General features: G+C 36.3%; 2 protein-coding genes across 10 annotated transcripts in view; one reads left to right on the forward strand and one right to left on the reverse strand.

The window, feature by feature from the left end:
- The window catches only part of LOC121880007 (TOX high mobility group box family member 3-like), a 34,872-nt gene extending 30,251 nt beyond the window's left edge, over positions 1 to 4,621 (forward strand). Inside the window, exons 6-8 of one of the 3 annotated variants that reach the window (XM_042386936.1) lie at positions 109 to 489; positions 785 to 1,260; positions 2,229 to 4,621. In XM_042386936.1, the coding sequence (XP_042242870.1) occupies positions 109 to 489; positions 785 to 1,260; positions 2,229 to 2,313 (942 nt within the window). In that variant the 3' untranslated portion in view covers positions 2,314 to 4,621. The remainder of the gene's footprint in view (positions 1 to 108; positions 490 to 784; positions 1,261 to 2,228) is intronic. The other 2 variants (XM_042386937.1, XM_042386938.1) reach the window with 2 other exon arrangements.
- Positions 4,622 to 4,720: 99 nt separating this feature from the next.
- The window catches only part of LOC121880008 (FERM, ARHGEF and pleckstrin domain-containing protein 1-like), a 98,858-nt gene continuing 85,129 nt past the window's right edge, over positions 4,721 to 18,449 (reverse strand). For all 7 annotated transcript variants that reach the window (XM_042386946.1, XM_042386943.1, XM_042386945.1 and 4 more), the window contains 13 exons: positions 16,745 to 16,973; positions 15,782 to 15,953; positions 15,032 to 15,165; positions 14,136 to 14,217; positions 13,771 to 13,957; positions 13,364 to 13,476; positions 12,940 to 13,080; positions 10,826 to 10,977; positions 9,751 to 9,878; positions 9,102 to 9,280; positions 8,499 to 8,606; positions 8,171 to 8,295; positions 4,721 to 7,020 (listed from right to left, as the gene is read on the reverse strand). In XM_042386946.1, the coding sequence (XP_042242880.1) occupies positions 6,900 to 7,020; positions 8,171 to 8,295; positions 8,499 to 8,606; positions 9,102 to 9,280; positions 9,751 to 9,878; positions 10,826 to 10,977; positions 12,940 to 13,080; positions 13,364 to 13,476; positions 13,771 to 13,957; positions 14,136 to 14,217; positions 15,032 to 15,165; positions 15,782 to 15,953; positions 16,745 to 16,973 (1,871 nt within the window). In that variant the 3' untranslated portion in view covers positions 4,721 to 6,899. The remainder of the gene's footprint in view (positions 7,021 to 8,170; positions 8,296 to 8,498; positions 8,607 to 9,101; positions 9,281 to 9,750; positions 9,879 to 10,825; positions 10,978 to 12,939; positions 13,081 to 13,363; positions 13,477 to 13,770; positions 13,958 to 14,135; positions 14,218 to 15,031; positions 15,166 to 15,781; positions 15,954 to 16,744; positions 16,974 to 18,449) is intronic.

An 18,449-nucleotide genomic window follows, 5' to 3' on the forward strand; every position in this document is an offset into this window, starting at 1 on the left:
CCTGCTTGTGGCATATTAACCAATGTAACCATTGCTTTGTACCAGTGTACTTGTGACGAGCTTGTTAATGCTACTAGAGTGAGGCGTGACCCCTGGCTTGTGTTACAGGGCGGTGAAGGTGAGGGAGTTTACGGGGCACCTGGGTATGGTCAGTTTGCCCCAGGGTTTGGATATCCTCCCACCACTAGCGCCCCAGGACACCCACAGGTTCAGTCGCCCACACAGATGTCACCACTGGCTAAGAAGTCTCCTCTACTCTCTTCTCTTATGGCTGATCCACCCCCACCTATGATGAACCCACCAATGTCACAGCCCATGCCACCTTCTGGCCCTCCCATGATGCCTCATGGTTCTATGCCACCCATGTCAGCAGCCAGTATGGCTCCTCAGGCACAGCAGGGCCCCCAGGGTGCCCTTCAGCCACCCACACCACAGCCACACCTGACGCCCCTGACCAACGTACCTTCTACCTCTCCCTACATGAACCAGGTATAGCTCGTCCTAGCCCAATTAGCTTCCTGTCACGCTGCTTCAGCACTGTTCTGACTTCCCAGAGGCAGCATCATATATACAGTACAGTATTCTGCATGAGTAGGGAAAATAACAATAATGACTAACAAAACTTCTTTGGTATTACGTTGACATAAAATGTAATTTTGGTGTGTGAACAATACAGATTAACATGCATACAGTACTGTACCTGTACTGAATATGGAGTTTTAACATAGAATTTATTGTAAAATCATATTTTTTCGTTGTGATAAATGTTTCTTGCAATAATCAGCAGGCACCTGGACCTCTGACGAGTCCTGGAGGTGGTGGCTCCCCGGGTAGTGGCCAGCAGCACCAGACCCAGCAGCAGAGCCCACAGCAGCAGCAACAACAACAACAGCAGCAGCAGCAACAGCAGCAGCAGCAGCAGCAGCAGCAACAGCAACAGCAGCAGCAACAGCAGGCTGCCACACAGCAACAACAGCAGCAGGCAGGACAGCAGCAACATCAGCAACAGGGTGGACAACATGGCCAACAGCAGCAGCCTCCACAACAACCACAACCACAACAGCAACAGCAACAGCAGCAACAGCAGCCAAGTGGACAAGGTTCGGGTGGACAGCAGCAGGGCATTGGTCAGCCAGGACATATAGGTTGTCCAAACTCTGTATCAAACTGCATCAGGAATGGATGTACCAATCTTGCTGTGCACAACCCAGAGTGGGAGGATGAGTACTGCTCCAATGAGTGCGTTATCTCACACTGCAGGTAAGGAGGCCTCTCCTTACTTATTTATGTCAGCATAGATTAGATTATTGTAATAATGTATCTATCTATTATCAAGTAGGAGTACATGTCATTCCCAGCTGATGGGATAAAACAAATGCACTAACCCTACATATACTGTATACAAATACAAAAGTACACATGGAAGAACAGTACTGTACAGTACTTTCTAGTTATCCAAAATCAGTAATAATAATAATAATCATGAAGAACATAATGATACAAATCATTCTTCATATTTTCCCTAAATTTGTGAAGATTTTTTGTCTGGTGTTAGTTTGTGTGTAAGGAACAGTTTTAAGTTTTGTCAGGACAGAAGTTTCTAAACTAACTATTGAACACCCCAAAAATGCAGTATTTGTTTTTAAATACATACTGTATATATACCACTAAAATTATTGAATTGATTTACAAAATTCAGAATTTTGATAACTGCTGTATTTGAGTGTGTGCTGTAACAAGTGAGCACATTAGCAAACATCATAACCCCAGTCCTGTCATAACAAGGCAGGATTGCTTTTAAAATTGTTTATTTGTACAGTCATGGTCAAAAGCCCCGTCACTTTTCCTGCTGCTCCACAAACCCTGAGATTCAGACTCATGAATCCAAAACATCCGTGTTCACTGCTTTGGGTTCACGTATCTGAATCTTAGGGTTCATGGAGCTGCAGGACTTTTGACCATGGCTGTACCTTTGATTGTAAAGGAAGTGAACAGTTAAACTTATTCCTTAACTCATGAGAATAAATATCAAGCTTTGTAAGTGTATAGAAGAATTTGGGAACTTGGGCATTACTTGGCCAGAATAGATCTTAGAAATTCACGGACTTGTAGATAATTTAACATACTGTCAGAAAAAAAAAAAAAATGCATTACAACATCAGCATTTTTTAAATATGTTATTAAGTAGCTTTATCATTAATTGTTGCCTTACATATTAATAGTAGTAGTTATTCTCAACAGACATGTCTTCAGCACTTGGGTGGCCAGCAACCATCAGCAGCCTATCAACCCAACTTACCCAGCGCCAGTTAAATAAAACCCTAGTGTATCAAGCTATGTCACTTGGGGACCAGCTAGCCAGCAGTCCAACCAATCAGTCAACTAGCAAGTCAGTCAACTGTGTGGGTTAAGCTGATGAAGACAGGTACCTGCTATTGAAATAAGTGCATGGAATTGAGTCTTTTTTTTTTTTTTTATTAAGGATGGACAAACACTTGAAGATGCTAGTTGATCTGGCATACATACAGATGCTAAGAGGAAGTAGAACAGCTGCAGATGGAGGACTGGAGTTGTGTTGTTGCGTGGTACCTCCTCATTCCCTAGATGTTGACAAACTGGGTGCTTGTATGAAAGTCAAGATTTTCTAAAAATAAAAAAAAAAACTTGTCAATGCTGGGACTTCAAAATAAGCATCTTTCTATCTGTTCAATCTTTTCTTGCTCTTTGTAGTGTCCCAAATGTATTATTCATACCCATCTGATTCTATTCTTCTTCTTCGACCCTAGATGAGAGAGTTCCAGAACAATCGAGTGCTGTGAAAGTGAGCATTTCATGTATTTTTTTTTTTTCATACTTATGAACAAGGCTGTGTCAACAAATGTAATGGGATCAGTAATTGCAGAACTAACAATAGATTCATTTTCCTATTGGTAATATAGGAAAAACGAGTCGTGGTGATTCGTAAGCCATAAACAGTTCCAAATTGCTAATCGCTTTACAAACAGTAATGCCAAACATGACCAAATGGATGGAGGGGACCAAAACTTTAAGTTAATCCTTTTATCATTAATGCTTTGTAACACAGAACAAATTATCAGAAATAAAGAATCAACAGAACGAACTACTATACACAACAAGTCTGGATTATCTGTCGCTCGTGACTGATTTCTTTCTCGGGTATATGTCATGCCCTCTTTCACAGCGTTTGGAACAATATTTTGATCATAAGAATTAAGTAACTCCAGCAGTAAATCATGTCTTAGGGAGCTGGGTTTGTAAATATTTGTGTTGATTTTTTCTTGATAAAGAGAGAGAGAGAGAGAGAGAGAATTATGATTACGATTATTATAGATATAGTAACATTTACAATATAATTTGTAAATATTTCAACAGTATGTACAAGTGATTGGTGATTTTTCTCCTCAATGTGATTGAATTATGATGAGTTGGTGATTATGTACGGTATGTATGTATGTACATGTATCATAGTAGATTTGTCCAGAGGCTTATTATTTGATTAGCAAGGAGAACATCATTAGAATTGACCTGTTTGTCAAACTTGTATCAATTCCTTCCAAAGCAATCACAGGAGATGGAGACAGATGTAAAGCCTCCTGTGTTTGCCACCCCTGCATGCTGAGTGTATGCATAGCAATATCATTTGGCAGTTCCCAGGTTTTACTTCTGAATTTCAAGAGGTCTTCGGCCGAGTTTGTGTCAAGAGAACACATTGCTCAATCCTCACTGTACATAAAACTAATTTTTGGAGGACTGATAGCCGGTGCACCCTCTTGGGAGATTATATAACTTGATTTTTAAGTTCTGGATACAGCCAAGAGGAGACATATGATTTGCTTCTATTTCAAACTTTTTTTTATTCTTCAATAATATTTTCTCTTGGGTGAAGCTTGATGCAAAGCACTGCATGAAGAGAGATGTCTTATTTGGTGTATTATACACTAAAATTCAGGGAAATGGGATGTAGATGTAAAGTACTGATGATCACTTGTAAACTACCTGCCTTCACATCAGGTTTTACCCATGCTTGTAGCTCTTAGAAAAATCCTTCGGTCCTAGAATAAAATAAAAGTCAGTGTTTGCCCTTCTTATATAGCTATGGTAAATATGTTGATAAAATACTGTGCTTCATGAGACAGGCAGAGGCTCCACCACTCCACCACAGGTAACTCCTTTTATGTTCCATTTGCAGTGATTCCATTAAATACTGTACACTAAAGTTGCTTTTGTATCTTAGATATGAACAAATTGTTTGCTGTAGTTGAACAATATTAAACTGAACAATTGGAATCCTATATGATTTCTCGTGAAAAAAAAAAAGATATAGAACAAGTCAGTAAATATTTTAGAACAATAACCAGACAAATGAAGTAACACCTTTCATTGTGGCAGCAGTTGTGTTGGCCATTCTTGGGTGGTGTTTCATGTATTTAACTAATACTTGTTAGTTAATGGTTCCTTAAACTGTTTTCCAAAAATAAAATTGTTGTGGAACGGATTTGCCACAGGGCATAATTTTGAGGTTGTTGTGTTAATGTGTACGATGCCTGTGTGTGCTCTCTTTCACTTCTGTATTCACAATATAATAAACATTATACACAGATTCAATTATTATTTAACCTATTCCTAACATTATGAGAAATAGCAGTATGTATGCATTTGCTCCCATCACAATGATGCAAGTGATAATGAAACTACAAGAACTAGCTATTTTATTTATTGCAATAATACAGATGTAGGGTGGTAAGGCAGGGTCAAGGCAATGTAAGTGAAGAAACTTTACAAAAAAATATAAAGGCTAAAGTTAGAAGGACAATTGAGCACAACGACATGCGTAAGAGAAAAGTAAGACGAATAACTTTCAAGAGAAATACAGGCAGCCTTTCTATCCGAAACCTCAGATACTTTGACAAAACTCTTTCACATAATGTTTACAGAGTCTGCTGATACAAAATTATTGTGTACAAGAACATTGTAATTTTTTAAATTGTTAAAAAAAAAAATCATGGCACACTCAAGAGCAACAAGTTCTAAGTCATTCACATCTAACATGTTAAAAATACTTGGAAAATCTACAAAAAAAATTTCCAAGTTTAGTTTTTTAGTAAAAAAAAATTTGACCAATAGTTTGTAAATATTAAGATGCCATCATTGACATTGAATGAAATATGTTTGAAGGTAATCATAACAAATTAAGTTATAACTAACAGGAAATAAAGCTGAGATTCTATAAGTGGATTATAACCAATTTTGTAGTACACAGTGAAGTTGACGACAACTATGACACTACTTGAAGAACATATCTTACCAATGACTAACACGGACTAGGATCCCAAATAATTCTCCATTCATTAGATAATACAAACTGGTAAATTCCATTAGTATGAGTGAATTCTACCTAAAAATAGTAATCACAACTTTTTAAATAACATCTATAAACAATATGTAACCTAGCTAAACCACAGCTTGGGCTGAATAAATGAATATAAGATTAATGAAGTTTATGCAATTTGAAAAAAATGGTTGGCTTAACTGATGAGCAATAACTTATTGGTATACAACCTATATTTGCTGTTGCTAGTGTGGTGTTCATAAATCCAGTTGCTAACTCTTGTTAAAGGTTTTCCATTAGCAACTTTATCTACATTTTGTAGATGCACCAGAATGTTACATAGCACTCTTCCACACTATTAAATTTATTCATAAATCCTCAACCTGAATGAAAAACTATAAAATGATTTGATGCAAGTATTTGTCGAAGCAATCACAATCTTGCATTTATAAAATAAATCTTGATGAACTAATATCAAGATTTAACTGCTTGGTCCTCTACATCAAAGCTGTAACATATGTAATATATTACACACTGTACATTTTTATATACCAAAACTTACCGAAATATCACGGCTTCCATTGATATCATGATGAAAAGGCATTTTATAAAATTCAGTGATATGCATTTATCACTTTTTTTTTAACAAACTGTAATAAATATCAAAAGGACTCTTCTTTGATTATCTCTAAAATATGCTTGTGTGATAATACTACTTTTCTAAGAACAAGACATATGGTCTTCACATAAAATTTGAAGTAGTCAACATCATTCTTAGAGGGGTAGGCCTTCACCTATAATAATTCTTTTTAAAATACAATATTTACACTAATTTCTTAGCACTATAAAATCTTAACAAAAATTACAGAAGGAGTTACATCAGCTGCAATTTTACTGTCTGGAAACAGTCATGCTAACTTAACTGTGTGAACTATGAATATGATAAACATTCTTACTTTTCCCTAATTACATTGCTAAAAAAATAAGACCTCAAATGATATGAGGATAATCCTGTACTTGGTGATAAATTTTTAAGTAACTTTAATTGATAAATGATAAATAAAATAAAATAGAATCACAATATATATATATATATATATATATATATATATATATATATATATATATATATATATATATATATATATATATATATATATATATATATATATATATATATATATATATATATATATAAAAGGAGATGCTTAATACATCAATAGATCACTACAATAACCTAAATATTGTGATTAATGCTCTAGAGAAACTCCCAACTGAAAAATTAAACTGTCATTTTGTTACATAACAAAAAAGAATTTCTGGACACCTAAAACTTATGATAGGAGGAAAATGACGGTATATTTGGCAAACAGAAAATTTTAAATAAGGGATCTAATTCATAAAAAGATTGCTATATCTTGTATCATATTACAGTACCACCAGTAGAGACAGATTTGATAAAAGCTTGTAGAGATGCTTCCTTAGGCAGTGATGCAAACAGTGAAGAATTGTTAATATTTATAGACAGAATGACCTGATGTTTTCAGCATTACAGTCTAATGCTCTCATTTTCACTCTCCTTCCTGCTAAACAGGCGAGTCCGTGCAGAATTTTGTGTGGCCGTTGATATAACTTCCATCCAGCGGGAGAATGTAAACTCTGATTCGGCTCTGCGGAGTGGAAATATAAGTAACATGATGTAATATTTGGTAGTGTATTTACAATTTTTAAATGTACTGCTCTCCTTGTAACCTGTGACACTATTATGTTAGATCATCAGGTTTGTCAAAGGATAAGTCACTCACAAGGAAATCCATTTTTTTCCCTCACATCTTTCTCTCTACACTTCACCCTTCCCTAATGTCCCCTTACTATCTCTAATTCTTCCCCTTTTGTACTGAATACATACATTATATACCTAAATATAGTGAAAAAATTTAAATTGGGTCGCATAGGAATGCCATACAACACTCTGTATACTAAGCCTTCGGTACGCAAGGAGGCAGCATGGCCAGTATTGCACTCGACTGCATTCTCTTCCCCAAGTTGTAAACTTAGGTATCCATTTACAGTTGGGTGACCTGGGAATGCCCTAGGATTAAATTACCGACCCATGGAACAGGAGGTGAAATCATACATGGAATTTTTCTCAATGGTAATTATTGTACTCGCCAACTACAGTATTGTTTTCCGAGGTTATTTTCTGGTGTTTTTGTGTTATTCTGGTCATACTCAAGTAGTTAATACCATTTAAATTTCAAATCTGAGAGAAATGTCATATTTGGGTGAAAATGCCTGTTAGGTTAGGCCAAGTGAGGTTAGGTTATGTTACCTTATGTTACATTAGGTCAGGTTAGGGCAAGTTAGGTTAGATTTGGGATATCATTGTACAGTAAAGCAGAACCCTACAAATTCACACAGAATAATCCTTGATTGTTGGTCAGTTGCAAAACAACAAAACAGATTCAACCATCTTAGTTCTAACCCTTTCAGCTATATCAATGGGAGGTTCCCTGAATCACACAACCCCAGCTCAGTAAGAAAATGGAACTTATAGCAAAATTAAGGCTCAATCCACTGAGTCTAACCTAATGCTGGTCTTTTGTGACTCCTGTATAACAGCTAGAAAATACAGGCAGGAGGCTAAAAGCTCTAAGGAGTACAGTATTGTCCAGGGATAATACCAGCATCACTAAGTCTCATCATTTTTATTGGAAACAAAAAATCACTTATATTTATAAAAACTGTGCACTGTATTAGTTAGTACCATAACCTTCATCCTTTAACACTGACAAAAGAGAAGCGAGCCATGTGTCCTACCTGAAGAAGTAAACATGATTCTTAAACTGAAGCTTGAAGACAAACTCCTTCTGGATCTGGTCATCCTCTCCCGGTGTGGTGATGGTGTACCCCAGTAGTGGGAGAGATGCCAGGGGGAAGTCGTCCTATGGAATATAAGTAAAAGCTGAAGTACACTACGGGATATATATTACACTGAAGTACATCAGATGCAAGTGATAACAGACCTTTATAGATATAGGAAATATTTACACATGCTGTAACTATAGGAAATATAAATATATGCTGTATTAGACATGTACACACACAGGTGGTAATGTACAAAACAGCATCATCAAAGGTCACTCACTTGGAAGGTCTTGTAAAAGAAGAGGCAGAAGTTGGTGAAAACAACCCACAGCTTCTGCCATCCCATGCTGTTTTTAAATTTCCGCAGCAGGTACCCACTCAGCTGGTTCTGAGTAAATATAATGGTTATAAATATTATCCCTACATTATTGTTAAGATTCCCTGCTAACATAAATGCTATATACAAATAGTTAATGAATTAATTCCTTTTACTTCAGGATGTGATAAATCAGTGAGTGAGAAACATGCAATTTATTTAATTTTTAAATACCCTTTCTCCTGGAATTGGAAATTAATGTGTTTAACTACTTTAACACATCCTGAATAACAAAATCTAAAAAATCATGATAAAAAATTACATGTGGAGAGTAATCAAAAATCTAAAACTGATTATATAATTCAATCACAATAATTTAGAATTTTATGACCACACATCTTTAATATTAAATAACAAGAACTGATAAACTTAATCCCTTCACTATGGGGAAGCCACTTTTAATATTTTATTTGGCTAATGCTATACAATTTCATTCAGCACAGAGGGGAGCCTGTACAAAAGTGGTTAGGTCTTAATTACTTGGAAAACTGCACAACATTTACACACCTGTACAGCAAGGGAATAGTCAAGTGATGACACACTAGTTGCTCTGTGCCAACAAACATGTACAGTAGTGTTGGATCGCTGTTGAGGAGAAGCACCTTTTTCACCCAGGCCCCTGGAGGGGCTCAAAGGATCCTCCATTGTACTGCTTTCACTGCGGTCCAAGACTTCATCTGATGAGCCTTGTGTGTAGAGAACGTAGTGTTACACAAGTCATATGTGTAATACACGAGTCATATGTGTAACAAGTACTGGTATATAAAGTTTTACTTTTGATATAAAATATTAGTTGATCAAAGTACTATATACAGTATCCAACTTACTTTGCGAAAGAGTAACCCACATATTTGTTTGCAGTTCAAGAATTTTTTAACACAATATGTACAGATACCACAATTGGCAAAAAATAGAAAATAAAATTATACAGTAAAGACTTAAGTAGCAAAACTATAGCTATTTGCTTGATCTGTGAAGGAGTCCTAAGCTTGTTATGTGGTTAAGTGCATTTTACATGGAAAATCACTGTGGTTTGTACTCTTCATATTTTATCTCCTGTATTTTTCACAAAAGTCAGAGTTCTGCACATGTTTCACTCCCTACGGTGAGCAAAATACTGAGATCCTTCTGTATGAACTGATTGAGTTTTCCTTACTGATAGATTTTAAGGAGAGGTAGTGGAAAGCATCATCAGGTCGAGATTTTGCCTGAGTTATAGCCCTTGTGAGATCCTCCAGCCACTTAGCCTTCTCCTCTTCACTGTTTGCTGCAACCATTAAGGCTCTGTGGGTTTAAGAGGGATAATAATCGTCTAACAATTTTATCTGTAGAAATTCAAACACACATGCATATTCATACACAAAAAAAAAGGTGATAAACATTTGCACGGTAAATATTTGTACGGTAAAATACTTAAGCTTCCCCCAGTGACATTTGAACCTGGGAGTTTGGACTGTAACACCAAACAACCTAAAGTAACCTTTATCATGCCCACTGGTTAGCACAGAGTATAAATGTTTCAGAAAATATGTGCATAAACACTTTCTCACAACTATAATATATAACCTTTACCTAACCTAACTATGACACACTCTTGGCTGAACAATAACAGGGGGCAGGACACATGCATCAGGCAATCAATAAATCATATATCCTCTAAAATTCTTTATCACCATTCAACAAGTCTGATCAGTACCTGACTTAACATACTTAGCTACTTTCAATTCATTTTATGATTTATGAAGAAATTACTCTATAATCCAGACTTCTGACTTATCATGGGAAGTTCCAGCCAACTAGACATGAATCCAGGGAATTTAAGGATCAATCTTTTAATTTCTGGCAATAATCTCTCAGGTAAGTGGTTCTCATATTACTGGACTCATCCAATTAAAACAAGAGAGAGGAGGAGGTGCATCAAAGCTCCAGGAATGGACAGCCAAACATCCCATATGAGAACTGACCAGTATTAGTCACATCCCTCTCTTAACAAACAGATCTTATGTTACCCAGAACCCTCTAGTATACTGTATAATGCCACGTTAACATCAACAGCAGACATAAAGTCAGACTTATGAGGAGGAACTAAAAAAAAATTGAATTACAAGAGAAACACCTAAGATGATTCTAGTACACCATAGTACACTATCAACTGCAATATAACAATGCTCCTCTGTACTACCATTACACTAATACTAAAAAAGTGAAGAGATTTCAATTGTGTTACTTACCTGTTGCCACCATAAATAGTGAAACAATTAGTAGCCCCCATGCGGCTCTCTGTCTCCTCGACCATCACACCCCGGAGAGGCAGTTGACCATGCACTTTGAATTGCAGAACTGGTGTTGTTGTCCGGTTTGTGTATAGCAGGACGTCATTAAACTTTAAAAAAATTAGAAATAAATACACATTTTAATAATAATACAAATATGATAGCTTATTGAACATTTATTATTTTAGTTTTCTGAATAAATGAGATTCTAAAATGAGAGTTGAAGGACTGAAGTACAGCAGGTGTTGTCTAATGGTAGACCCTGCTGCCATTATGGCATCACAAAAATTGTGACCAAGTCCCAAGTTGCTGATCTGACTTTCTGCCTCATTTACACACAATTACAGGGTCTCAATTGTTTCTCTTACTTTGACAACACAACATACATATTGTTACGACCCTCCTCCTTTCACAGCTTACCCAGCTTCCACCGCTGGTTACCGGCGGCCAGGGTCGTATGTACAGAGCAGTAGATATCTCACAAGAATTGTCGAATTACCACTGGCTATCCCGCCAGCCTAGATAGTTTCCCAAAGATCGGTATTAGTGTATAGACAAACAACAGGCAGGTAGATTTCCACCAGATCACAGAAACACACTTGTACACTGTATTCTTTTTTAATAAACACTAATTCTCCACAACACTGCTAACAGGGTAATGTCTTCACAGCTTAACTCCTCACTTCAGCACACTATCAGTTTACAATTCCTTAGTCTTCTCACTTTATATTAATCACAACAATTCCACAATACTTGCACAACAATTGCCTTCAGTTGTTCGACTAGGCTTAGTCTTTACACTAGGAACAGGGGCGAGCAACTAACTAACTCCAAGGCAGCCCGCGGCCCCATATATATTGTTCGCCAAATGCCTAGAATATTCTAGTAATGTCCAGAAACGGGAGGTTGGCTCGAGACCTGCCTGGAGAATGCTAAAATGATCTAGGCTTACAATAAGAGGTAAATCATAACAAAAATGATGCAATACATTCTAGAATATTCTTACATAATTAATACATCAATATCATCAATATATACACGAAAATTTCATTAAATTTGCCCCAAATAATTGCTGCATGGGACAGAAAACAATCAAACACCTAGTTTACAAGACGACAATACAAAATTATGCCTCGGCATAACAATATATTGTTTTTCACTCTTGATATTTTTGCTTTAATTCTTGTAATTATTTATGGTCCTTTATTATTATTATTAATATTATTATAATTATTATTATTATTATTATACTTTTGCCCCCAGGCCCCTGTGTCTGGGTGGGTTAATCCCCATAGAAAAAATATACACAGTACCCGGTATATAAAAAAATAAAAATAAAACTTGTTTCCCTTTTTACAAAACAGTTGTACAGTATAGTCTGGATTTACGCGGATTTTGTTTACGCGTTTGGTCATTTATGCGGTGCCTTGCCAGAATGAAATGTTTTAATTACGCTGTAAATTTCATCATTTACGCGGGAAGCGGCGCGAGCAGGGTGCGCACAAGGTTGCCCAGTCATCAAAACATTACCGAGTTCTTCACCCGCCACCCACCACAGCCGGTCCAAGTCAGTGATAATGAGGATATAGACTTTGAGGGGTTTGACAAAGAGGCCCTGCAAGTCTCTGTGGTGGATAGTGATGCAATTGATACAACTGATACAGGTGAGGGCCAATAATCTTCCCTCTGCCTCGGAACCAACCCCCCCATCCCCGTGTACCCAGCCATCTTTTCTACTAACATAAGTGTTAAAAAACCTAATATTATTGATATTTCTCTTAAATATTAATTGTGTGTGCATACCATCATAAAATTAAGATGTTATTTTTACTACAGCGTACGTATAGTGTCGGAAAAAGTGTAGTTTGGGGGTCGGCCCAGTCTCTATTTCAATTAATCCCATATGTTCTGTTATTTCGTTTATGTGTTTCTCGTTTTACGCGGACCTCCACGGGTTCAATTGACAGCGTAAATGCAGACTATACTGTACAGTACTGTATATCTGAAAAGCTTCACATATTTAATTTTTTCTCTTGATAAAAAAAGCCTCAGGCATGGGGTAAAATACTTACCAGGAAGAACATGCGCTGCTGGTAGCCTTTACGAGACAGTTTTTGTAAGCAGCCCTCTCTCAAGAACTCCCGGCCAGGCTGTATCAAGTTGTCAATTCCAATCAAGTCACGTTGTAACTCAACCAGCTTGACTAAGTTCTCCTGTAACAGAATATACATATTTTTTATAACCAATTCAATAATATATTAAATATTAATTCATCAGAACAATGACAAAGATATTATAAAATTTTCAGTAACGATGATTATCATAACATTACTAAAAACTGCCCTTTTGTTTGATAAACTAATTACAGTATATCTAACTAAGACAACAAAACTTACTTAAATATCAAAATACAGGCAATCGTGTAAAAATTTATGTAACTGCTACTATACTCTTACCTAAATATTAAGCAACACACTAATAATATATATAACTCACAGAAGCAGAAAGAACAGGGACCATTCCCTTAATAACTTGGCTCAGCTTGGCCTTGGCAGTCATACACTCTCTGTAGTCGTGATGGTTTGCACTGCCGTAATGCTTCACTAAACCTGTCAAGTACAAATTTAATCATAAATATTATGATAACTTGTACTGTCACTGTCTAATACCACTTGGAAAGCTCAGACTCTCACTCATTGATGATTCATATTGACATCAACAGAGTAGTGTACCTATCACTACAATTTGCACTGTTATTTTTATTATCACACTTTCACATTGATAACGGTTCTGATTCTAATATTTAACGTCATGTAAATTCCGGAAGAGAAGCCACCTACACCTACAGTTAGTTATCTACATAATATTAAAAGTGGATCATAACAGCATAAAAAGAGACTCACGATCAAGGAGTAGGTGATAATGCTGGAGTCGGTGTAGAGGCTTCAGGATGAATGATGTCAGAGGCAAATAACAAACCTTCTGCATCTCGAAATCGCGATAAACTTGCTCAAATCGTCGGTTCTTGCGGAATGAAGACTCCAAGCCTTCCAAGATTCCATAGTGACCCTCCATATATTGCTCGTACATCTGGGGGAACAACAACATCATCTACTCTACTGTTCTGAAGAATATGGGACACTCTCTATGCTGGCTAGAATTTGTATAAATAAAAATGTCTCCTTAATATCATGAACCTTGGTAGATGGACTGGATATCTAGCAAAGAACAATTTATAATATTCTGGAGAAATTATGGCCTTCCTTACCTTCAACATGCTCATATTCTTCAACATAATATCTCCCACTCTCTGAGATTCCAACTTGTTTGATCCACTTGCCCGACCATCCCTGAAAGAGACCAGAATCCATTAAAATCCCATTAACATTTATAATAATGTAGTGATATCCCCATTAGCCGAAACAATTGGTGCAGAACACTTTCAGGAATGAGAGATTTCCGGGTAACGAGACGACTCTCTCAAAGCCGGAAAAAATCCCCCATCAATGGAATTTTCCTGAATTTTCCGGATATTGGGAAAATTTTCTCTTAATTTTCCGGAAAATGTGCCCTTCGAAATATCGTTCCCAAAGCTGTAATTTTCCGGAAAATTACAGCTTTGGGAATGATTTTCTGCGAAAATTTCAATTCTGGCTATCGGAAAGTTCCGGGTTTGAGGGATTCTGGTTAACAGAGATATTACTGTACTGGATAAGGTCAAACTTAATACTATAAGCTAAGGCATCTCAATATTACATTAAATCTTAGGCTGTTCTTTCACAAAACGTTTCTATATCAACTCTCACCCAGCAGCTACAAATTCCCGAATCTGCCTCTAAAGCTATCTTCCTTTGATGATAGACTACAGTTAACTTTCACTGAATGTTGGTCACCGTTAAAAGGTTAAAGAAGGTCCATTCTGATATACTGTACAGGACTACAGTGAGGCAGGCAACTATCAGGCATGGGAGTTGCCAATGACCATAATTTGGCCAATAACTGGAGCTGTCCTATTCTTCTCACAGAGCAAGAGTCGTGCAACAATCTCTCCTCACATATTCAGTCTGACAGCAACCGTAGAATTTACAATACGAAGGAGGTGTTGGAAATATGTATATAATCATCCCAAAACCTATGACCAGAGAGAAGGGTTTGAACACTTACCATTGTGCCAGTCGGGTGTCAAGTTCTTTAAGAAACTGTGAATGGAACTCATAGATGGGGTCAATCAACTGAAACAGCTGTGACAGAATATCGGTAGGCATTCCTTCCTCCTTCCCGACTTCTTCTCGTAACCACTGAAATGTAAAATAAATTAACTCGTCTTATAAAAAAAAAAAGTACAATATATTGAAAGTATTCTATAATAATTCATTCATATTCTGTTGTCTCTCTCTTGATCTAAATAATTTTTGACTTTGACTTACTAAGATCTAAAATTGACTCTAAACTTTGTTTGTGTCTATAGATATAACATGAGGCCAAGAGATGTTGCCTTGATGTCACTTATAGTTGCAAATATCTCACTCCCAATGTAACTTTTTGCCAATAGCTCAAGTCCTTAAAGATATGTTTAAACAGAGAGAAATTAATCTTTGATGAATCTTTTGGGAACTATAGTCTTACTAACATGTTCACGACTCTTAGAGCAACACGTGTCAAACAATACCAAGAGATATACAGAGAAACCTTCATATATTGGATTTCTCTATCCATGTTATTCGTATGGTCCCTCGATATAATGGACTTTCATCTCTATATAGTCAGTTAGATGGAGGTTTCACATCAAACACACCCTTGATATAAACAGAATTTTCTCTCCTCATAGCCCATTATATTAAGGTTTCACTGTACAGGAAACACAGTAATTTACATAGGGTAGAAAGTTTACCTCACGTTATGCATAAAACTTACCAAATTAATCACTTCAAGATCCTTTTTGTATGTTCTTTCTGTGGTTAAGATTTCCTTGGCGATAAAATAAGCCTTATCACTTGGGTACTTTCTTTTCCTAGACTCTCCTTCCATCTCTCCAACACGCGAGGGCGATACTGACTTGTCATGACCATTTGGGATGGAGTCCACCCTGGGAAGAATAAATCAGCCTCATTTAACTACTTTAGTTGTGACATCTAAACTGTGTAAAAAAAATTTATCATAATCTTATCCCATATTTAACCACTTTGTTATTGGGATGCCACTACACAAGGTGGTTAATACAACATGGTTATATGCTTCTCTTGAGCCAAATATTCCACGCATATCTGCATGTACAGTATATAGTATTAATGTACTACCAGATGTTTCCCTAAAATTCTCTCATACAGCAGAGCCTTGGAAACATACCTCCTGTTTTCACTGTTCACAAGTTTTCTTCATAAGATGAATTTACTAAGGAACTCTGAATATTGTACTAAGTAACATAGTCCATCATGAACAGCATGATGGATGATTTTAAAACATTTTATGTATAGACAAATACAGATGTAGACTCACTCCATAAAAGTATCTTTACGATTTTATGTATACAACGGACGAAAGATTTTGACAACACTACCGAGAGAACAGGAGTCGCGGTGTTCATTTTTAAATTCATTTGACCCCCTCCGTAAAGATGCTTTTTGAAACCGTTGGCAATTTCCAAAAGGTCTCAAAAGCATAATATAAGGGAGTTACACTTTACAAGGGGGGTTATCTCCAGGTAAAAGAAATTAAAAACATTACAAACTTCCTGTAATGTATTTTACCAACCCATCGAAGAGTGTTGTTAGGTCGAGTACGTTATATAGTAATGAATCCTAAACTACACGAAACAGTATATTTAACACAGTATCCGCAGCAGTCTCTCTCTTCCCACACCCGAGACCCTAAACTTACCTGTTATTTACGTGATTCGAGAGGGGAATATTCTCCTTGTGTGCTGAGAGTGGCGTAGTGTTAACTGGTGAAGTGTTGAGGGTAGGAGAGCTGCTGACCGACTGCTGCTCCTGAATCACGTTAGCTGTTGGGGAGGTCGGGGCGTGAGGGGGCGGCACTGGGACTTCTTCGCTGACCTTCTGAGTGTCGGCTGGAGGTGCTGCCGTTTGCACTTGCATTGAATTGGTGGCTGTCAGGAGAATAAAGAAATTAACCACAACTGAATATATAATAATTTCTGTAAGTAAATAAAATATAAATACAAAACTTTCAGGATAAATGAAACTGATATTGGTATTTAATTTTTCACTATGCTGCAATTTAATATTCTGATATGACTCGCCAATAACACCCGAGGTTATAAAAAGGTAACTTGAAGCTTCCACTACATACATTAACCTGTATTATCAAGGCTAGTACAATATTATTCTGCAGCTCAGAACATTTACCTAAAGCAGAAGTCATCCCAAAGATTACTTACAGAACTACACAACAAATTAAAAGATTAAACTTGAAAGCTTACAGAGGTGGGGAGGGGAGGGTCTCCTATGAGCACAATGGGCTCGACTGGGAATCCCTGAATACCAGACTATAATTATGAAGCATATACTCCCTGGCCCAACTTCATGCAATGTGGCTTATTTATATTGTATATACAGGAAGAAGAACCCATATTCTTTTTTTTTCAGACATACATATAAAACAAAATTAATAAAATAAAATAAGTGTCATACAAAGCAGTAAGAACAAAAATATTACATTTATACCAGAGATCAAGAGTCCTAGAAAAAAATCCTGGAATCTATTACAGTACAGGTATACGTATAAACAAAATCTGTCAAAAGTCATAATAAGAGGCTGGAAAGTTGAAATTATTTGTAAGATAAGATAAGATATAATAATAATAATACATGACCATGCATAAAACCTATTTCCAAAAAAACAAATTAAATACCAGAAAAAAATATCTTAAAATATAACTCCATACAATAATTGGCCAAGTCTCTCGATAATTAGAAAAAAAATAAAAATTTATGATGTGTCTATTGATGTATGTGTGTGTACATAAAAAATATCAATCCCTAAGTATGCACAGTTGAATGTGTCAAGTTTTGTGCATACAGTAGTACTGACAAATGTGTACGTGCAAAATATGATAAAAGATGAGAATATAAAATGTGAAAATATGAGCACATCAAAGACTTCAAGTCATTTCTAACACTTGTACTGTAGAAGTAAACTGAACCGAACACTGTCATCACTGTTGGTATATTAACTATTGTATACTGTACTTTAAAATCTGGGTCTTTCCCCCATTAAAAATTTGCAACGTGTATTTGTGTTTCATTACCTTAACTGGATGGTGAACTGGTTTTGGAAACAAAATTGAATAATAAAAATTGTAATTACATAAATAATGTATATATAACAGCACTGCCATGACTGTAATTCAGTTTCAATGCCAGTCACAGTTTTACAATATTACTCATATCTTCAATACATTAATCACAATACAAAGAACTCCTGTCCCACCAAAATGCCTTCTAGGTCTGCTTTTGCATGAATGAAGAAATGGAAACCTCTCTCAGTGCAAAGAAACTGCTTAATTATGATACGAGGAGAGCTGCTTTAACAGTTTAGTGTACAGCACACCACTATTGACTCA

This window comes from Homarus americanus, unplaced genomic scaffold (genome assembly GCF_018991925.1).
Source record: "Homarus americanus isolate GMGI-L3 unplaced genomic scaffold, GMGI_Hamer_2.0 scaffold30108, whole genome shotgun sequence".
Taxonomy (NCBI): domain Eukaryota; kingdom Metazoa; phylum Arthropoda; class Malacostraca; order Decapoda; family Nephropidae; genus Homarus; species Homarus americanus.